Source organism: Heterobasidion irregulare (assembly GCF_000320585.1).
Source record: "Heterobasidion irregulare TC 32-1 unplaced genomic scaffold scaffold_07, whole genome shotgun sequence".
Taxonomy (NCBI): Eukaryota; Fungi; Basidiomycota; class Agaricomycetes; order Russulales; family Bondarzewiaceae; genus Heterobasidion; species Heterobasidion irregulare.
Window position 1 is genome coordinate 1,153,129 of NW_009258203.1, and position 19,914 is coordinate 1,173,042.

The window sequence follows — 19,914 nt, forward strand, 5'->3', positions numbered from 1 at the left end:
TTTGTTATAAGGTATATTCTGTGTTTAGGTATATAACTAGTGCTTTAATAGACATGACTCTATAAGAAGGCTATGAAAACACTGATGCTTGATTTATTATGGTTTTTCCGAAATTTCAAGTTATAATCAATCCTAATAATTCGTAATTTAGGAAAATTATGTCTTATTAGAATAGGTTTAGAGGGGGGGTAAGCTAAAAATGTCTAATCCTAATCATTCTTAATTATGCATAAATAAAACTAATTAGAGCTTAATACAAGGGAGTGGTTTTCCAAATGCCTATCCATATTGTCCATTGCCTTATTATACAAAATATGCTCAAACTTGGTATTTTTTTTCTCTAGCTATTGGGTTGTGGAAAAGACAGTCATATAGGTATGTGGTGCCAGAATAACATATTTGTCTGCCATATAGAAAATATGGTACCAAGCATATTAAAATCACCTCCAATCTTGTGCTTATTTATACATAGGCATGCCATACATATACCTTTGTCCCTACTCTCCACCTTACTAGTGGCCATTTGGAAAACCCTTCTCTCTTATTGGATCTTAATTATTGATAATTACTAATAATACTAATTTAAGCTAATTATGGCTAATTATTCATATTTGTGTTTTTAATCAAATTTGCAAATTAAGGTAGCATTGTCCATACTAGTAGAGTCCCATTGAATATTATACTCAATCATAGTTTTACACATTCTAAATCCAAATTGTGTAAGTGCCATAATTTGTTTTTACCCTAAATAAAGTGTATTATCTATTTTCTATTGGTTTATTATCTTTTTTAGCTAGTACTTAAACTAAATCTTAAAAGACCTGACTTTTTAGGTATTTATTGACCTGTTTATTTATAAGAGAGAGGAAAGATAAATGTTGCCTAAAATTATGTTTACTTATTTAGATTACCAAGTTAATATATTAGACCTTATAGCTTAGTAGCTTAGAGCATTTGTCTTGGGTGCTTGCATATATGAGGTTGTTGGTTTAACTCTAGCAAAAGGCAAGTTTGTAATAAGGTATATTCTGTGTTTAGGTATTCAACTAGTGCTCTAATAAATATGACTCTATAAGAAGGCTATGAGAACTGTGATGCTTGATTTATTATTATTATTCCAAAATTTCAAGTTGCAATCAATCCTGATAATTCTTAATTTAGGAAAATTATGTCTAATTAGAATAGGTTTATGAGGAGGGAGGTAAGTGAATAATCTATAATCCTAATCATTCCCAATTATGCATAATTAGAACTAATTAGAGCATAATACAAGAGAGTGATTTCCTAGATGTATTCTACAAAAATATTAGGGAGGTGTCTAATATGTGGCAACTAGGTTCAAATATACCTTAAGAGCAGACCTCAATTTGAGATGAGCTAAGTCTCCCTATGTAGATGACAAGTTCACAAAAGTAGAAAAGAGTATAGTATTAGAGGCATTAGAGACCAACACTATGTCAAACCCTACAAGCAATAGAGCACTATAGACTCTTTGAACAATCTCTATAGTAAGTATATTGAAGTCAAACATTAAAAGGGATGAGAGGTGAATATGTTATGATTACAGCTTATTAGGCCTTTACAGAGGTCTATTCCAATACAATCATCACAACTACTAAGTGGCCTCATATCCTGAGGCATACATAAAGGTACAGATATTATCTTTGGTCATCTACTCCCAGTGGATTATCCATCACTGGTTGAGTATCATGAGCCTGTTGCAGTGGGCATCCTTTCCCACCTTACAAACTACTCGCACATGAACATGGAGCTTCTTGTCCTCCTGGTTAGAAGGAGACAAGCAGAGAAGCAAGAGTAGTTGTTTTGAGAGAGAAATGACTTAGAGAATACCTATGGATACAGATATGGGATTTTTGCACCCTTTCCTAAAGTAGTATAAAAGGCCCATAGAATAGGCTAGAGATCTCTAGTCTATTCTCTTCATTCTTTTCTGTATCTTCACATATAGAACTTCGTTCAAGGATAGTCTTCACACTATCCTCTTTATTCTTATTGCCTATGCTGCAATACACATCTGGCTCCTGTGCTACATATACAGTTGAGACCATCATTCCATTCTTCCCCCATAAGCAACCTAGGGAAGAACCTCCTACTCTTGGGGTTACCAAACAAGCAGTTCATAACAGAATGTTAGGCTGGTATTAGACAAGTTGGGTAGGGAGTTGGGCTTTATCATTAGCTCATGCTCCCTCTTTTATAGGCTTCTAACCTACTCATGGACAAAGGAACCTCTATCTTTACTATTATTAGTAGCAAACACTATGAGCAACAGTAGCATCCACTTCCAAGGTCTAGCCTCCACTGATGTGCTACTTTTGTTCTCATAGTAGAAAGTGCCATACTATTACCTTAAGCCATTTAATTTTAGAATCTTTCAATTATCTAGTGTTTATAACCCTTGTATTGATACAATCTTGCTTATGCTTCCAAATATGACAATTAATGGGACATGTTATAACTCTTAAGATGTTTACCACCAGCTCCACTCTAAGGAAGATAGAGAGCTTTTTTGGGTCTCTTAGTCAACAGGGTCTTTAGGGGTTCCATAGTCATAATTACCCAAATATGTATGTATACATATATGTCTTGTTATCTCTCATTGAACATCTGATCTAGGCAATAGCCTGATACTCTGTGTTATTCCTTTTTTAAACACCCACTCTTATATGTAATTGCAGGCAGCAACTTTATCTTATTGAAGGCCAATCATTTAGCCTCAACCAATGCCCTAGTGAGAATAATATCTCTATTACGTTTACCAAACTAAAGATGATAATGCCACTCTGAGTTCCATTTGCAAGGATAAACATCCAAAGCTGCTTGAAGTCAGGTTAGATCTATAGGCAGTAGTAGAGAGATTGGGTAGAAGTCAGGGCCATGGGCAGCAAGTTACAGGACCTATACAAGGTGTGCTAGTTATAATAAGTTTAGTTGTTTATATTACTGTTATAATGCAATATTCCTGCACAAAATATGAATTTATTCTGTCTAAGCATCCCAGATACTGCACTTATATTGTGAGTATGCCTTTAGCTGTAGCTGCTATTTGAAAACTGTATGATTTTTTTTACTATGTCAAGGTCTTTTTTGTTGCTATTATGTCAGATAAAGAGAAAATCACTTATAGAAATTTAACAATCAGCATAATGGCAAGATATTGTAGAGGTGTCATAATATTGCTATCTGATACACACTCTTATTGCCACTGTAATATTTAGGACAGAAAACACTGTCAATTATACAACAAGAAACTCAAATTTTTAGTATAAAGGCACACTTTAGTTAAGGACAATGATCCCTGGTCTAGCATAATGTCTAGTATTATCGAGTGAATAAATAAACTGTGCAATACCATTTCATCAGAGTTTCATGAGTAATGCTAAATTAACTTATATATAAATAAATGATGTTATTAATATAGTCCCTCAAGAGAATCCAAAAATACATGTAAAAATGTGAGAGATTATAAATAAATACAAAAGGTATAGATAGAATAAAACAGACAAAAGAGTATGTGCACAAAGGAGTCAAGACATCAAGAAATGAGATATGAGGTCAAAAAAATAGCAATTAATTGCAATGCGTCCAAAAAAATGTTGAGTTTTGTCTGAGAATGGTTCACTTAGGGGAAAGGAACTAATAGATGGCTTTAGATTGTTATCCCAATTAGTTTGATATATCCAAGGCATCCTTTAACAACTTACTAGTACACTTAGGGCATACCATGTCTACCAAGCCTGACAATACCAGCTTTATCACACTCCTTATAGAGCTGCAACAAGCTCAGATCTCATGATGTCTTATCCTCAACTGTTCAACCATATAAAGGTATTCCTTCATAACAAAATGCTTAAGCCTATGGTAGATTAGATGCATGCCAATCTGGAATCTGCTCATCCTGTCCTCAAGAAGCATGGTACTATGCTTGCTATCACAAAATTCCACTTGCAACTGGACTCTTACTGGTATTAGAAAGCCCCTTTCAACAGGGTCAAGCTGTTATGATCACGTTCTATCGGGCCTACACGGCGGTCTATACCGATACGATCATCACAAATATCACGCGGCCTCACAGGTTGAGGCGTACACCAAGGTACAGATATTAACCTTGGTCATCCACTCCCAACGGATCACCTTATCGTTGGTCGAGTATCACGGGCCTATTGTATTAGCGGGCATGGAACGCCGCCTTATAAATTACTCACACGCAGGGCATGAACCTCCTAGTCTCTCCTGGCCGGAAGGAGACCAACGGAGAAGCACAAGAATAGTCGTTGTTGAGAGAGACGACTTAGAGAATACCTACAGATACATATTCGGTATTCTCACGCCTTACTTCCCAAAGTAGTATAAAAGGCCCATAGAATAGGCTGACGATCTTCAGTCTATTCTCTTCGTTCTTAGGCAGTCTTCACACTGTCTACTTCGTTCTCCTGTATCTCCACATACAGGAACCTTCGTTCAGTACTGTCTTCCTACAGTACCCTTCATTGCTATATCGCAATACACTCCTGGCTCCTGTGCTACACGTACAGTCGAGGCCACCGTTCCACACATCCTCCACGAGTGACCTAGGGAAGAACCTCCTACTCTTGGGGTTACCGACGAGCAGTCGTAACACTAGAATAGACTCTTCTGCCCCTACCTTGCTCGCACTAGCTTGCTGCCACACTCTCTCTCATAACCTTGCTCAGTGGGGACATAGACCCCCATCGAGAAAGCGTTACCGCATACACTCTGGAGCAAGACCTAGGCCAGGAATATCCACCCGGCACTAGACGTATCAATAACCAACTCCGTCACAACAATCGCCCTATCCGGCGCGAAGGGGATTTCTGGGTCTACGAAGACAATAACAGAACTGCCCCTCCGAATTACGATAACTGCTCATACCGAAACGGGCGTTATTACTTCACCCTTGAAGACGGAACAGAAGAAGAGGATATTTGGAACGAAACAGAAGCTCAGTGGGAACTAGCCCCACAATACAGGGAACCGGCGCCGGTAATCCCCGAAGACTCGGAGCAAGAGGAAACAACCTCGGAATCAGACTCCGACTCACCAGACCAAACACCGATCAACACCCGAAACGAACCACTCGCCGAAATGTCGGGACAAGCTTCGACTTCTACAAACACCCCTTCCGCGACAGTACAACCCGGAAGAGGAAAAGTCAAACTCCCAGACAATTACACAGGCGACCGCATTGAATCCCAGAAATTCATGCTCCAATGCCTCCTTCTTTTCGCAGCAGAATCCGATCGGTACAAGACCGATCAAGACAAAATATCCCTTGTGCTCTCATGTATGAGATACGGCACGGCGGGAGCTTGGGCGGAGAACTTCCTCCTCAAATCAGTAGGAGCAGATCCACCTACCGATCTAGGCACCTGGAAGGACTTTTTAGCCAAGTTCAAATTACAGTTCAGGGAGACGGGCAAGACCGACAAAGCGCGAAGCGCACTTATGGCCTTCTCCCAAGGACGAATGACGGTTGATGAATACTCCAACCAATTCATTCTCATCGCCGCCGATGCCGACATCTCCGATAAAGAGCAAGTCCCTTACTTCCAACGCGGGTTAGACCCGCGCGTCATGGACAAAATATACGACAAGGAAGTTCAGCCAAAGGATACGATTCAGGACTGGATCAATACAGCCTGCGAAATAGATGGACGACTTCGAGCCAGAACAGCTCAAAAAGCCATCCTCGCCAACTCCACCTCCTTTCGAAGCGATTATCTGAATCGTTTTCATAACCAAATCTCTCCCCGCTACAATTCCACAAACGCCCCTCGCAGAATGAACAACCAGGTGGTTGACATGGACATTGACGCTACCAGAAAGCGTAACGCCGAAAGTCAAAAGAGAAAATTTGACGGCAAGCGAACCACCTCCTGTTCCAACTGCGGAAAGCCAGGGCACTCTAGCGCTAACTGTTGGTCACCACGCAGAGGCGTTCGCCCAGTTCGAGGAAACTCGAAAAGACGCCTGGGTACGACAGGGAGAGGAAACCGCGCGGTTGATTTGGAGGGAGAAGACGACGCACCCGCTATGGGAAACCAAGCGGGAATATATCGAGGAATGGAGACAGAGAATGTCCCTCGCAACGACCAGCGGGTACCACAACCTGGTCCTTCGATGGAACATCCTCACTCTACCTCATCCGGACGACCCCAAACGAACCATGGGCAACGCGCTATGTTACCTAACGGACGACGGGGAGACGGAAGCGTCAGTCATTCTGCTCGAATCGGAGCAGTGCTCGGAGAGTTAGGAGAAGATGAAGCCAGAGAAGTAATCTTGGGACACGCGGAGCGTTTTTCCTGACCTCTCCCTCACCAGCGAAGGAGAGAGGTCAAGGACGACCCGAGTTTGATGCCCGCACTTGTATTCGTATCGGAGCAATGAACGACCGTATCATCACCCCCATACGCCTGAACGTGAAAGTATCAAACAGGAGTCAACACGCTGGAGCAAAGGCAACCATCGACTCGGCCTGCGAAGGGGTTATAGTAAACGAAACTTGGGTCAAGAAACACCGTTTCCCCACCTATACACTCAACAACCCCATTCGCGTCCGGAACGTCGATGACACCATTAACAAAGCAGGTCTCATCCGATCCGCCTTGGATGTGAACCTCACCATTCGGGACATCAGTGGACGAACGCATACCGAGCGCGTCCAGATGTTTATCTCCAATCTAGGGAAAGACGATCTTATCCTAGGAACAGATTGGTTGAAATACCACGATCCCTCCATCGAATGGAGGCGACGTGAAGTGCACTTTGATCGGTGCCCCCAGAAATGCCAGCAACCATATGGGTTCACTAGGGCAAGGGAAGAACCGCCATACAGCAGGCAGTTATCAGACGTGGAGCCACGGCACAAACCACGCATCAATGAGCGCGAAAAACAGCGCCTCGAACATCTCCGAAGACTATCGGAAGATGTAGGACTCCGCGATCACAGCGGAACGTTTGGCGTCCGACTACGAGCATACCTCAAAAGGAAATGGCTCCTAAAGGACATAAGGAAATACGCAGAAGAGAAACGAAAGGCTCAAGACAAGCCATCTCTTTCACCAAACGGGGGAGAACCTGATCTCCCAGACAAACCCTCAGGAAAACAGGCCACCCGGGACCCAGTTATTCGGAAACTGGCCCCCGAACCGTCAGGATTTGCCAGTTTCGACCAAGACCTGGAAGACGAAATTATCGTCACCAATCTAAAGGAAAGAGTTCCCAAGGCGCATCACGAATTTTTGGACATCTTTAGCGAACGAAAGTCGCAGCGACTCCCAGAACACACTTACTGGGACCATGCCATCGATTTGAAACCGACCTTCAAACCTCAAGTGCCCAAAATCTACGCCCTGAGCCCAGAGAAACACGACGAATTAGGAAAATTCATCAAGGAACATCTGGAGAGAGGAACCATCCGTCGATCCACCTCGCAAACAGCAGCCCCATTTTTCTTTATAGGAAAAAAGGATGGAAAACTACGCCCGGTACAGGACTATCGCCACTTAAATTCGCACACCATCCCGAATGTGTGCCCCCTTCCACTAATCCAGGAACTACTGGATGTGATAAAAGGGGCCATCATTTTTAGCAAATTGGACGTGCGATGGGGATACAACAATATACGCATTAAAGAAGGAGATGAGTGGAAGGCGAGCTTCATCACTCCGTTAGGTTCTTACGAACCCACGGTGATGTTTTTCGGCCTGACCAACTCACCAGCCACCTTCCAAGCTATGATGAACATGATCTTCAGAGAGCTCATCACAGCCCGGAAGATAACCGTATATATGGACGACATCCTCGTCTTCTCCAAAACCATGGCAGAACACGTCAAAATCCTAAACCAGGTTTTCCAAATCCTACGCGACAACGATCTATATTTGAAACCCGAAAAATGTGAGTTTTACAAGGAAAAGCTCCAATATCTGGGATATACAATTTCAAAAGACCATGTCGCCATGGAGGACTCAAAGGTGGACGCGATAAAAGATTGGCCAATCCCACGCACAGTCCGCGACATTCGCTCCTTCCTGGGTCTAGGGAATTTTTACAGGCGCTTTATTGACAAGTTCTCACTCATCGCGCGCCCCCTACATGACCTCACCAAAAAGGACGAGAAATGGAACTGGACTACAAAATGCCAAGAAGCTTTCGAACGATTAAAGAAAGCTTTTATCAGTAAACCCGTCTTGAACTATCCAGATCCCATGCACCCATATCGACTAGTAACGGACGCATCACTAATCGCCTATGGAGCTACCCTTCTACAAGAAGGAAAAGATGGTGACTGGCACCCAGTCGCTTTCCTCTCTGGATCGTTTTCACCAGCAGAGCGGAATTACGACGTTCACGACCGGGAACTCTTGGCTATAATCAAAGCGTTGGAACATTGGAATCACTACCTCGAAGGCGCACGACACCCCTTCGAGATTTGGACAGATCATAAAAACCTGGAACACTTCCAAACGGCGCGAGACCTATCACGACGACACGCCCGTTGGAGCCTTTATTTGAGCAGATTCGACTTTACACTCAGCTATAAAGCAGGATCGACAAATCACTCTGATGCTCTGTCCAGGCGTCCAGATCTAAGTGAGGGGGTAGAATCTGACAACAAATCTCAAATTTTACTCCCGGCCAAGCTTTTCAACAAATCCGACGAAACATTGGTAGAACCGTCCCCGACACGGCATATAAAATCCACGGAAATTGCCTCTTCAAACCTCATCTCCCTCATCCGACACTCGAAATCGGAACATGACGCCTTAACAAGAGTAGCTCTTGCAAAACTCTTACGAGTAGGACCACAAGGGATGAGAGGATTATTGGGACATTGGACATATGAAGACGGAATCACCAGACGCAACGGCCACATATGCGTCCCCAAAGATGACGTCATCCGAAGACTCATCGTCAAAACACATCATGATGCACCCGCGGTAGGACACCCGGGTAGAGCAAAAACATTGGAAATGGTGCAACGACACTACTGGTGGCAAAACATGACAAAATTCGTCCATGAATACGTGGATGGATGCGCCATATGTCAATCTACGAAGAATTTGACACACAGGACACACCCACCTATCCACCCTCTGGAAACCACCAACGTTCCCTGGCGATTCATCTCGACGGATTTCGTCACGGACCTACCCGAAAGCAAAGGTTTCGACTCAATTAATGTGGTAGTGGATCAAGGTCTGTCAAAAGGCATAGTCATCACCCCATGCAAGAAAACGATCACGGCAGAAGAAACAACCGTGCTTTTCCAAAATAACGTTTTCAATCGACATGGACTGCCGACCAAAATAGTGTCCGATCGGGGCCCTCAATTCGCGGCCAAATTCACCCGAGAACTCTGGAAACGGCTAGGAATCACCGCCGCTCTCAGCACGGCGTATCATCCCCAAACAGATGGAGAAACGGAACGGGTAAACCAGGAGATCGAACAATTCCTGAGAACTTTCTGCAACTACCATCAAGACAATTGGGTAGACCTTCTGCCGTTCGCCGAATTCTCACATAACACACGGAAGCACTCGGCCACCGGAAAATCCCCTTTCGAAGTGCTATACGGCTTCAATCCTCCCTATTCAGCTGACACGGCACTGGAGACAAAGGTACCTGCGGTAGCTGAACGCATTAAGACGATCATAGAAGTTCAGGAAGAAGCCGCGGCTAGCTTACAAATAGCCAGCAACTACGCCAAAGACCGGGATCTTCACAGGAAACTTCCCCAGTGGAAAGAAGGAGACCAAGTATGGCTAGAAGGAACCCACATTCGGACAACCCATCCTAAGTTCAAACTCGCCCCTAGGCGATATGGCCCTTTCAAGATACTGGGAAAAGTGGGAACCCTGGCGTACAAACTCCAAATTCCTCCGCAGTGGAAGATTCACCCGGTATTCCACGCCGCAGTGCTCACTAAATATAGAGAAACCGAAGCCCACGGAGAAAACTTCGCGCGACCAATACCGGAAGTATTGAACGATGAAGAGCATTATGAAGTGGAAATGATCGTGGATTCAAAACGGCAAGGACGGGGAACCAAATACTTGGTCAAATGGATGGGATATCCCGAATCAGACAACACCTGGGAGCCCTACACTCTCCTAAAGGGAACGGCGGAAGAAGCCATGAAAGATTTCCATGACCAATACCCTGACAAACCTCGTCCGGGAACAGCCTGAGAGGAGAGACGAAAGATTATAAAAGGAGCGACAAGAGGACTCCAACAAGAACATCTTCTCACCTTCTTTCCCTCTCAAACCCTTTCCCCCTTTCGAATGCTCCTCCACGACGACCACGATGCTTCGTCTCCATCCAGAAACTCCTCCCCCGATGTCGTCCTTATGGTCGCCAATCCAGATGTCGAACGAGTGGAAAGAGGAACAAGTCCTCACCGACCAGATGCTGGACGAATTGATAGAGGAACAAGTCCTCAACAACCAGGATCTACCGGGGTCCTCCTCACCCCTCATACCAACAACTTCTCCGACGACGACGCCGAAGACTATGCCAAGTTCAAGGAAAGGGAAAGAACCCGAAGACCCTCACCGGAGAGGGCCTCACGAGGTGCACCACGGCATGAAAGTTCTGATGACCGAAACCAGTCGAGCCTTGGCCCATTACCAGTGGGAGTTCCACCTCCTAGTGAAGGCACGCGTCCTAGTGGAGTTGCAGGTCCCTCGGGATTTCGAGCAAGAACGGCAGCTCAACTCCCAGGCCATGGAGAAGCTGAACCAATACCAGTTCTATCAGAAACTGCACCTCCGCCAGTACCAACTAGTGGACCGATTCCCAGCTCCATGGGAGGACCTACCCCTCGTACAGATCCTCACACCGGAGAACTGGAGCGACACGCGGACGCGCTCCTCCAGCGGAACACCATCTCCGCGGTAATACAAATGGCCACAGCCATGGCCCTCCAAAGACTCGCTAACTTCTCGGCAGGACAACCCGGGAATGAACATAGCGACGTACCTCGACGACTGGCTAGTGCCAGTCTCCAGATCAGGACGCTTGCCCTCCAAACCGACCCGGACACAGCCTCCTGGTACGCCCATAATGACGGGCGACCCTGAGCCCTCCTCATCCACCCTGACGAGTTCTCCCAATATGTCAACCGAGAGCTCCTTCCAGCTCTCCTCTTCGGAGGAGAACTGGGAAACGTCCAACCAAGCAGAACCGACCCTTTCCGAGTTGTCACTTGGAACGTACCACGTCCCGGAGAACATCCCACGCCTGTATCAAATCCAAGAAGGGTTCCGCGTACGGTCGTGGAGCGCCCTCCACCGAGACAACGAGAGGTTCCTACAGCGCATAGCCATACCGCGACTCCCCCCTCTCACCGGATACGAGGTTTTCCCTTATCCCAAGGAAATACCGACGAGGAGGAACCGCCCGTCTATCGAAGAAACGAGGGGAGGCGGAGTCGGGGAAACTAGGCAACCCTCGGACGCGGAACAACTGCTGGCCGGAGTATTCGACACCGGCCTGGATCGCCTCCTCCTAGTGCTCGATTTCGTACGAACGAAAGAGAGGATAACCGAAGTAGCCGCAGAACTCGCCGCGCTGATTCGGAGGCTCGAAGAAATAGCTCTTGGACTAGATCCGAGCTCGATGCATGGGATGCTCTAGACGATCCAGGAAATTACGACGACGCGGACCCCTACTACCGACCTGACGAAGGGGGCGGGGATTATCAAGGACCCTTCGATTATTAAACGGACTAATAATAGGGCCTAGGGAGAAGAAAGGGGGTAAGGAAGTTGAGGAACTCCTTTCCCCTGACACAAATTACATCCGAAACGATGTAAAACTACAATCGTCCGCAACGACGTAAAACTAGGATCGTCCCTCAAGACGTTAAACTGTACGACCTTCGTCCGAAAGAGACGTTAAACTACCCCGCGTCCGGAATGACGTCTAAACTATCGGACCTGCATGTCTTAAAACTGTGAAAAGATAAGAAGGCAGGGGAAGTACCTGACCATTTAGTCCTAGGTTCAAATGATGGTACGAATCAAGGACAACAGCGGGCATAATTCCACGTACGACCTACGGCGGAAACCTTTCACATCCTCGCTGTCAAGGAGTCAATCTGACAGATGCATCGAGCGTCCCATTTGGATCCTCAGTTTTACAGGGTTTTTTCCGCATTAGGGAACCCTCTACATGACATATACTCTACTCGTAGGTGTCGACAAGCAGGCCCTTCGCCTTGGTACAGCGAAGTGCCCATACATAACCGGTTGCAAGTCCGAGTCAAGAAATTATGATGCATAACTCGTATCGTGAACCCTCACAGTCAAGGTCTGACTGGTGTTTTGGGACGTCCCACTTTGGATCTCCCGTTTTACAGGATCGTTTCCGCATTAGGGGATCCTACAGCTGGCGCATGAGATGATGTAGAGAGCGGGCCGCCTCTACCTCACAAGTCTTCCTAATGATGCGAGGCCACAAATTACATCCGGAACGATGTAAAACTACCAAAGGCTTGGTCCGCAATGACTATAAACTACTAGGGTCCGCAATGACGTTAAACTAGTCTTCGTCCGAAACGACGGAAAACTACCATCGTCCGAGATGACGTAAAACTACCATTGACCCAAGGAGCGTGGTTGCATTCTGGCGAAGCGCGGAAGGACTCGCGTCACAGAACCCTGCCTATAAAAGGTCGAAGCGCTTCCGATATTCACTCGCTTTTCGGTAAAAGAATATCGGGTCGTCTTGGTTCAAATCCAAGCGAGGGGTCTGAGGACATGGAAGAGCAAGCATCTCTTCATGGAGCGCTCAGTCTAGTCCTGGAGTCGAAGTACAAGAAATTCCGCTCCAAGACCTAGTCAGGAGGCAACTAGGACACGTGCCTCGAGTCGAAGGTCTAGTGGGAAGGGACTAGATCACGCGACTCTCGTCTGGCCCACATAGCGGAAGAACGACAAGAGCGGGCCACTCATCCGAAGTCTATTCCGCCCGACGTCCGAAACGACGTAAAACTAGGTCGCGTCCGGGATGACGTTAAACTAAGCATTGTTTTTCCACAATATTTGTGGCGAAACAACGTCCGCGATGACGCTAAACTATTGTCCCTTTCCACATAGGGATTGTTCGAGGCCAATGGTATCTCGACGTCCGCAACGACGGTAAACTACGGGCATCCGAAATGATGTAAAACTACTGTCCCTTCGTTCTAGGGATTGTGCGTGGCGATCTTGACAAGATACCGCGCGTCCGCAACGACGTTAAACTAGGTGCCCCTTGACCTAGGGGTTGTCATTGACGTCCAATCCCCTGGCCGCCAATGCGTCCGCAACGACGGAAAACTATTTGCTCCTTACCGAATAGGAGTCGTGGATTGACCGCCATGGTGTCAATCGGTCCGCAATGACATTAAACTACGTGCTCCTTACCGTACAGGAGTTGTGATTCATCACTCTGGTGCTGAATCGTCCGCAACGACGTTAAACTACTTGTCCCTTTTAGTATAGGGATCATCGGTCGACATCATTCTTGACGAGAATGTGTCGACGATGTCCGAAATGACATTAAACTACCCTCATCCTCGGAGGAAAAGCCTATCGTGACTCGAGGGACATAGTCAAACGGTAGTCCGCCTATCGCACGGCGTTAAACTGCAATCCGCCTATCGCACGGCGTTAAACTGCAATCCGCCTATCGCACGGCGTTAAACTGCAAGGATGCCTACCTCACGGCATTAAACTGAGCGGTCTCCTGAGATTGAGACGTACAAGTTATCCGGTTTGATATAGTATAAACCGTCCATCATGCCTCAGTGGGATCTGGAGCGGGTAAAGTCTGGTCTATGGCCCTATGCACATCACCGATGGAAATTCCGGCGTGCAGAAACATCTTTCCCCACAGGTATCCCATGTTGATGATGAAGGACGTCCGCAAAGACGATTAAACTACGGATCGTCCGAAATGACGATAAACTACGGACCGTCCCGCATGACGTTTTAAACTGCCAGTCGTGGATATATCTCGCACCCCGACCAATATATCAGCCGTGGTCTTGATGTCTAAATTCGTGCAAGCGAACGGGCAGACCCGGAAAAAGGAGTCAGACTCCTCCTTATTCCTCGCTGCACCCTTCAAGTCTAAATTCTCTTCACATCCTTGCCTCGAACCCAACACTACACGTGGTATTCCCCACCATAGGCCCACGTTTGTGAAAAACAAACTCTGGACGCCGTAAACTGCCTCACCGGAGATGAGTCCACCGTATGGGGACAATACTGCTTGGGATTTGGCTGCAACCTCACCGGAGATGAGCTCACCGTATGGGAGCGATACTGCTTGGGGCGTCATGACTGGTAGCCTGGAGAAGTAGGCCTAAGCCTTCGTAAAGCGATCAACCTACTTGTCCATGGGCGCCACCCACTGTCGTCGAGAGGAACAACAAATCACGAGGATAGACGACTATCCTGGAAACACTGAGGTTTGGCCCTCGGAGAAGGAAGAAGAAGAACCTGATGACACGAATCGGAACCCACACGCTAGAGTTTCTACACATCCACACACCACTCGCATTCATACGCCTTTCTTGATGCTATTCCAGAAGCGGGCTGGAAGTAAGACCGCGATGAGGTTTACCCGCGGCAAAATCAATCCCACGGGTGAAGGAAGAACACCCTAGAGAGCGGAGGCCTGGATACCCTCACGACTCAACAAACAAACAGCTCAACGGAGATGGAAAACTCCTAGAGGATCAAACGACGTAAGTCGGTCTTCCTCCCAGAAAACGAAGTCATGTCTCGGAAGTCGCATCCGGAGACCATCGTTGGATCAAGAAAGCAAATCGTATATGGAGTGGCGATGAAGCGCACAGCGCTGTCCTACCAGGCGAATAGGACGTAGAAAGGGGGTATTGTTATGATCACGTTCTATCGGGCCTACACGGCGGTCTATACCGATACGATCATCACAAATATCACGCGGCCTCACAGGTTGAGGCGTACACCAAGGTACAGATATTAACCTTGGTCATCCACTCCCAACGGATCACCTTATCGTTGGTCGAGTATCACGGGCCTATTGTATTAGCGGGCATGGAACGCCGCCTTATAAATTACTCACACGCAGGGCATGAACCTCCTAGTCTCTCCTGGCCGGAAGGAGACCAACGGAGAAGCACAAGAGTAGTCGTTGTTGAGAGAGACGACTTAGAGAATACCTACAGATACATATTCGGTATTCTCACGCCTTACTTCCCAAAGTAGTATAAAAGGCCCATAGAATAGGCTGACGATCTTCAGTCTATTCTCTTCGTTCTTAGGCAGTCTTCACACTGTCTACTTCGTTCTCCTGTATCTCCACATACAGGAACCTTCGTTCAGTACTGTCTTCCTACAGTACCCTTCATTGCTATATCGCAATACACTCCTGGCTCCTGTGCTACACGTACAGTCGAGGCCACTGTTCCACACATCCTCCACGAGTGACCTAGGGAAGAACCTCCTACTCTTGGGGTTACCGACGAGCAGTCGTAACACAAGCCTGTGCAGGACAGCAATGTATTGGGCTAGTGGTGGCAGTTTCTTGTGGACTTGGAAGCCAATGTTCTTGCAGTGCATCACAGCTTGTCTTTACTAACTTCTTTCTTTTCATTTCTAGATGCTCACTGAGAGAATCTTCTCAATTATTATGAACTTGATGCTGGATGAGTGGATATGCTCGAAGTTCACATAGTTTAACTCAGAGCTAAGTATGTATGTCCCTTGCTTGTGCTGTAATCATGGTGCTCTGCCACTTATGATTGCTAGACTAGAGACACTTGCCAGACACCCAAGAAGTAGCCTACCATAAAGTTTTGCAGCCTTGGGCAGGACCTCAAGGCCACTGTCTCTTACTCAGTACCCAATTTTATGGCTGACATGGCAGATAAAGACATGCTCACCTTTAATAGCTCCAATACTAATAATAACTCAGAAACCAATGACACTGATGGCCCAGAGGCAGCACTTCTGTGCTGGGCATCCATGCTGAAGATTGTGAAGGAGTTTGGTATTCATGATAAGGTGTTCATCAATCTTCTCTCTGACACCCCAAGGTATTTACTATTGGCAACTCTCCCTCCCCCTCCTCCAGTCATTCCTCCTTCCATCCCTGCCCTATAGATTGACTAGGATTGGTGATTCTGAACTATTAACATCACTTTAATTTCTTACATGTAAATAAATCGTTTTTTTACATGTTTTTAATTCATTATTCACAGTTGTTTTCAATTCGTTATTAACAGTTGTTTTTAATTCGTTATTAACACATGTTAATAAATCCTCAGAGGAGGTTTTGTTATTAACAAATGTTAGAAATGCTCCGTGAATTACTCGCGGAACCCTACCATTCACCATGCCAAGGGGGGGAAGGGCGGGGGAAAACGAGGCGCACCGCATTCAGCGCACACACGGTCCAGTCTCAGTTGTATGCCCTGTGGGTGCGCGGCTGGTGAGACTATTTACTGCACTTGTCCCAAGCGTGTAGCGGACGAAGACAGCTTCAGTTTTTCTATATCTGATCACACTTGCTACGATGTCTGACCGCCGCCTCAAACTCAGCTGTGAAAGCCAGGCTAAGGACGTTACTCCACAGCACCGCTCAACGACGACTCTGCCCTCCAAGAGTCTGGATCCTGCGAATCTGACTCCAGTTCTTCTCGAGCTGTTCCGATGCCCCGCCGAGATGAATCCTCCAGCAAGCGTGTTCAATCCGCACAGTAGAGCCCGAGGTCACCGGGGAAACTATGAGCTGGCTCAATGAAAGATCTCAGAAGGGTGCATCATCGTCTTCCGAACCTTGGAGCAATCGCTCAACCGGACCTGATTGCGGAAGCAAAGGGGATGTCGTATAGCAGTCGTATAGTGTCAGAAATTATGAGCACTTTATGCGGGACCAGGAGTGAGATCGGCCTCTGTAATGTTCTCGTATGAATAGCTCGAAGAAAATTGTACGATCGCCTCAGCCTGCAGCCCACCGAGGAGGCACACTCGATCTCCTCCTTTGGGCATATTGGCATCGCTACCCAAGTGCGCCTAACTTCTGCAACCCGCGCATCGACCAGACCAAACCTCGGCACTCGCAGATACAGAGTACAGCATCTTGAGCACTCCCTCCCCCTCCCCCTCTTCAATTGGTTTATTCCAGCACGATGACATCCACCCCCCTCTCCTCGTCTTCTCCGAAGCCGCCCTGCGTATTGTACCCGTACCCGCTCACGCCCAACGGACCCACGGGGATGTCGACAGGTGTGCGCGGTGTCTGAGGGATCGATTGCGTTGAAGAGCGCGCGGCGGCAGCGCGGCGGGCACGTGCACGGTTGGGTGCGTAACGATTGGGCGCGGTGAGGTTGCGGTGGATGGAGTGGGGGCGACTGTGTTGAAGACGAGGCAGGGCGAGTATGCAAGAAATAGAATAAGGCAGCTGAGAATAATACAATCGACAGAACCTAAAAACACTTACCGAAGAGGAGCAATGAATAAGGAGAGCCGTCGGTAGACGGTCGTCGCGACAATAGCCCTGCGCGGACAGATAGTCGACGATGCAGCCGAGATAGGGTTGAGACATCACGTCTCATACGGAGGTGAGCGGAAGTGGACTCACATGACTGTCACTGAAATCATGCGCGACGTAGAGAATGTCAGGAGTGCGGATCTATGCATGAAGCCGAAAAGCTTACAATGTGGAATTTGAAACATCTATCAGGGTATATTCACAGATGGATCAATCATCTAATCAGTTCCGGTGTATAAAAGCTCGGCTACGCACAAAATTCCACGCATCTATAAATCCCAAGCCAAGCGGATGAGCGCGCGTATATCCTGCTTTGGATTCAGGCGCGACACATACCGCTAATATTCAGGCAGTTCAATACCTATAATTACGCCCGAGGAGAGAAACACTCAGTTGGTCCATAGCCTTAAAAAGGAGAACATAAAGAATCTGGAACGCACTGCAGCCGGTACCTCAGTAAGCAGGGCTAAGGAGATCCACGCGATGCCCTGAATGCACACACAACGCACTCAGGCTTTCGAAAACCAAGGCCCTTGCATTTCAAAACAACGCATACACGTACCTGGACGAAAAGCACCCTCCAAAGGGCGGTTGAGTTTCGCTTGTGTAGCACGCCGGCGAACATGACCGCAAGTAGCACAACATCCGTTGCCAGGTTCGCAATTACGCCGGAGCGCATCTGTGCGGTGTTGCGCGCGACGCAAGAGTCACCCGTCCAGTGCGCTTCAGCCTTCACAGGTGTGTCATGAGTAGGCTGGAGATGAATTGGTGGGTGAGGTGGATGGGTGTGACATACCTGTTGGATACCTGGCAGTGCAGCATATACAATGAACGCTGTCCTAGAAAAGAGGGATAAGACACGCACTGTACAATGCGAACGCGACATTCGTGAGCCAAACAGCGACCGTGAACGCGAGCACGAGCTTGTGGCGACCCCAAATCGCGACACTATAGGGAGACCATATTAGAGAATATGGATGCGAAATGAGCAAAATGACGGAGAGATGAAAGACAGACGTGCCCGCGAAAGACGATGAGGAGCGACGCGAGCGCGAGTGCGCCGTATGAGAAGACCTGGGGTGCAGAGAGTCATATAAATGTATGCGAGGTTGATGGGGCATACATATGCGTAACAGAACAAAGAAGATTAGCATGAGGTCGAAAGGCCAAGTGAAAGGGTCATGCGTACAAGGAGGCTGCGCAACCATCCCTATATGCGTAGGCAGATCCGAGGTAGACAGAGCTATATTTAGATAGACGCAGAAGAGAAGAGAAGATATAGAGCGCGTTCACCTCACAGGAAACCTCCGAAGAGACATTGAAACCGACAAATGCAATCACAACAGCTATGAGAGTGGTGATGCGGCATGCGACATAGACCTGCGCGCGCGCACATTGAGCGCGAACTGGACGAAAGAGAATGGAAAGAGGGAGACACGCACACCCATCGACCGCCGCCATGGCCTCTTCCGCATATAGACATTCCACTCAAAACCAACGCTCGTCACGAATTCCCATCTACGCAGGATACAGAGAAAGCATCAGCAAGTATGGCAAGCTTCTACGAAGATCGCGCGCATACATGAATATTCCGCCAAAGATGTGGACGAGCTTGACGGTAGCAACTGTGCACAGATCAGTGCGTGCAACCAGAGTAGCTGGATGGGGAAGGATAGGGAAGGCTGATGATGATGGACGTACGAAGCTCGAGGTCGGTTGGCGCGCTTGTGCTCATGAGGCGTGCTGTGCTGGAGCGCCAATAGAGCGCGTATCCCACTATATCGGGCACTCTACTGAAATAGATAGCGAGCGCCTAACGACAGGAAAGATGAGCGGGAAAAGGGAGAACACGCAGATGAAGCGGGAAGGGAAGAAAGGGAAGGAAGCAGGCGGGGACTGCACGAGCGCTGGTGATGCGGCCATGCGAAGCGAGACGAATCGGATCCGTCGAATTCGAATAGAACTCCCGCCCGCCCGTCACGCGATGCGCCATCTACCGCGACAGAAACAGTGGACGAGGGTTGGTGCCACGAATGGGTTCGAGGATCCACACTGCGCTGGTCGCTTCTGCCGGCGTTCGCAATGGTCCGCAGGCAGCTCTTGAGGGCGACTCCAGCGGTGTTCGGGGGAGCCGAACCGCGATCACGATCACGGTTTGTTCAGATCTCTGACGATCTCACAGGAACCTTCGACACCTTACCCCGCGATGAATCATGCAACCTCCTAACACGTGTGGGCGTGCTCAACATCCTTGTGAGCCGTTTCCCGTTTTCTCAGTTTTATAATCCCCCCCCAGGAATATTACAGGCTATATAGCAGCATAATCGACGAATACGC

The 19,914-nt window shown here is 47.5% G+C and overlaps 6 protein-coding genes across 6 annotated transcripts; 5 read left to right on the forward strand and 1 right to left on the reverse strand.

Moving 5' to 3' along the window:
- Positions 1-5,127: 5,127 nt before the first annotated feature.
- On the forward strand, positions 5,128-6,351 carry HETIRDRAFT_322574 (uncharacterized protein; the record flags this gene model as incomplete). Its single annotated transcript, XM_009550079.1, has 1 exon — positions 5,128-6,351. The coding sequence occupies one exon, from the start codon at positions 5,128-5,130 to the stop codon at positions 6,349-6,351; it is 1,224 nt and encodes a 407-aa protein (XP_009548374.1).
- A 77-nt stretch (positions 6,352-6,428) lies between these two features.
- Positions 6,429-6,806, forward strand: HETIRDRAFT_48799 (uncharacterized protein; the record flags this gene model as incomplete). The annotated part of the gene is made up of 1 exon (XM_009549631.1): positions 6,429-6,806. A coding segment is annotated over one exon (378 nt), but the record flags the coding sequence as incomplete, so codon positions are not given.
- Positions 6,807-10,356: 3,550 nt separating this feature from the next.
- On the forward strand, positions 10,357-11,774 carry HETIRDRAFT_452907 (uncharacterized protein; the record flags this gene model as incomplete). The annotated part of the gene is made up of 4 exons (XM_009550080.1): positions 10,357-10,875; positions 10,929-10,946; positions 11,002-11,574; positions 11,634-11,774. 4 exons carry the CDS (start codon positions 10,357-10,359, stop codon positions 11,772-11,774), a joined length of 1,251 nt encoding a protein of 416 aa, XP_009548375.1.
- A 4,092-nt stretch (positions 11,775-15,866) lies between these two features.
- On the forward strand, positions 15,867-16,187 carry HETIRDRAFT_321448 (uncharacterized protein; the record flags this gene model as incomplete). The annotated part of the gene is made up of 1 exon (XM_009550081.1): positions 15,867-16,187. A coding segment is annotated over one exon (321 nt), but the record flags the coding sequence as incomplete, so codon positions are not given.
- A 1,015-nt stretch (positions 16,188-17,202) lies between these two features.
- On the reverse strand, positions 17,203-19,500 carry HETIRDRAFT_452908 (uncharacterized protein; the record flags this gene model as incomplete). The annotated part of the gene is made up of 16 exons (XM_009550082.1): positions 17,203-17,437; positions 17,527-17,583; positions 17,668-17,677; positions 17,744-17,762; positions 17,833-17,846; positions 17,914-17,938; positions 18,018-18,065; positions 18,140-18,307; positions 18,374-18,384; positions 18,443-18,525; positions 18,595-18,651; positions 18,767-18,957; positions 19,020-19,095; positions 19,160-19,202; positions 19,279-19,390; positions 19,429-19,500. The coding sequence occupies 16 exons, from the start codon at positions 19,498-19,500 to the stop codon at positions 17,203-17,205; spliced, it is 1,221 nt and encodes a 406-aa protein (XP_009548377.1).
- A 110-nt stretch (positions 19,501-19,610) lies between these two features.
- HETIRDRAFT_103578 (uncharacterized protein) lies at positions 19,611-19,804 on the forward strand (the record flags this gene model as incomplete). The annotated part of the gene is made up of 2 exons (XM_009550083.1): positions 19,611-19,730; positions 19,760-19,804. 2 exons carry the CDS (start codon positions 19,611-19,613, stop codon positions 19,802-19,804), a joined length of 165 nt encoding a protein of 54 aa, XP_009548378.1.
- Between the last annotated feature and the right edge of the window lie 110 nt (positions 19,805-19,914).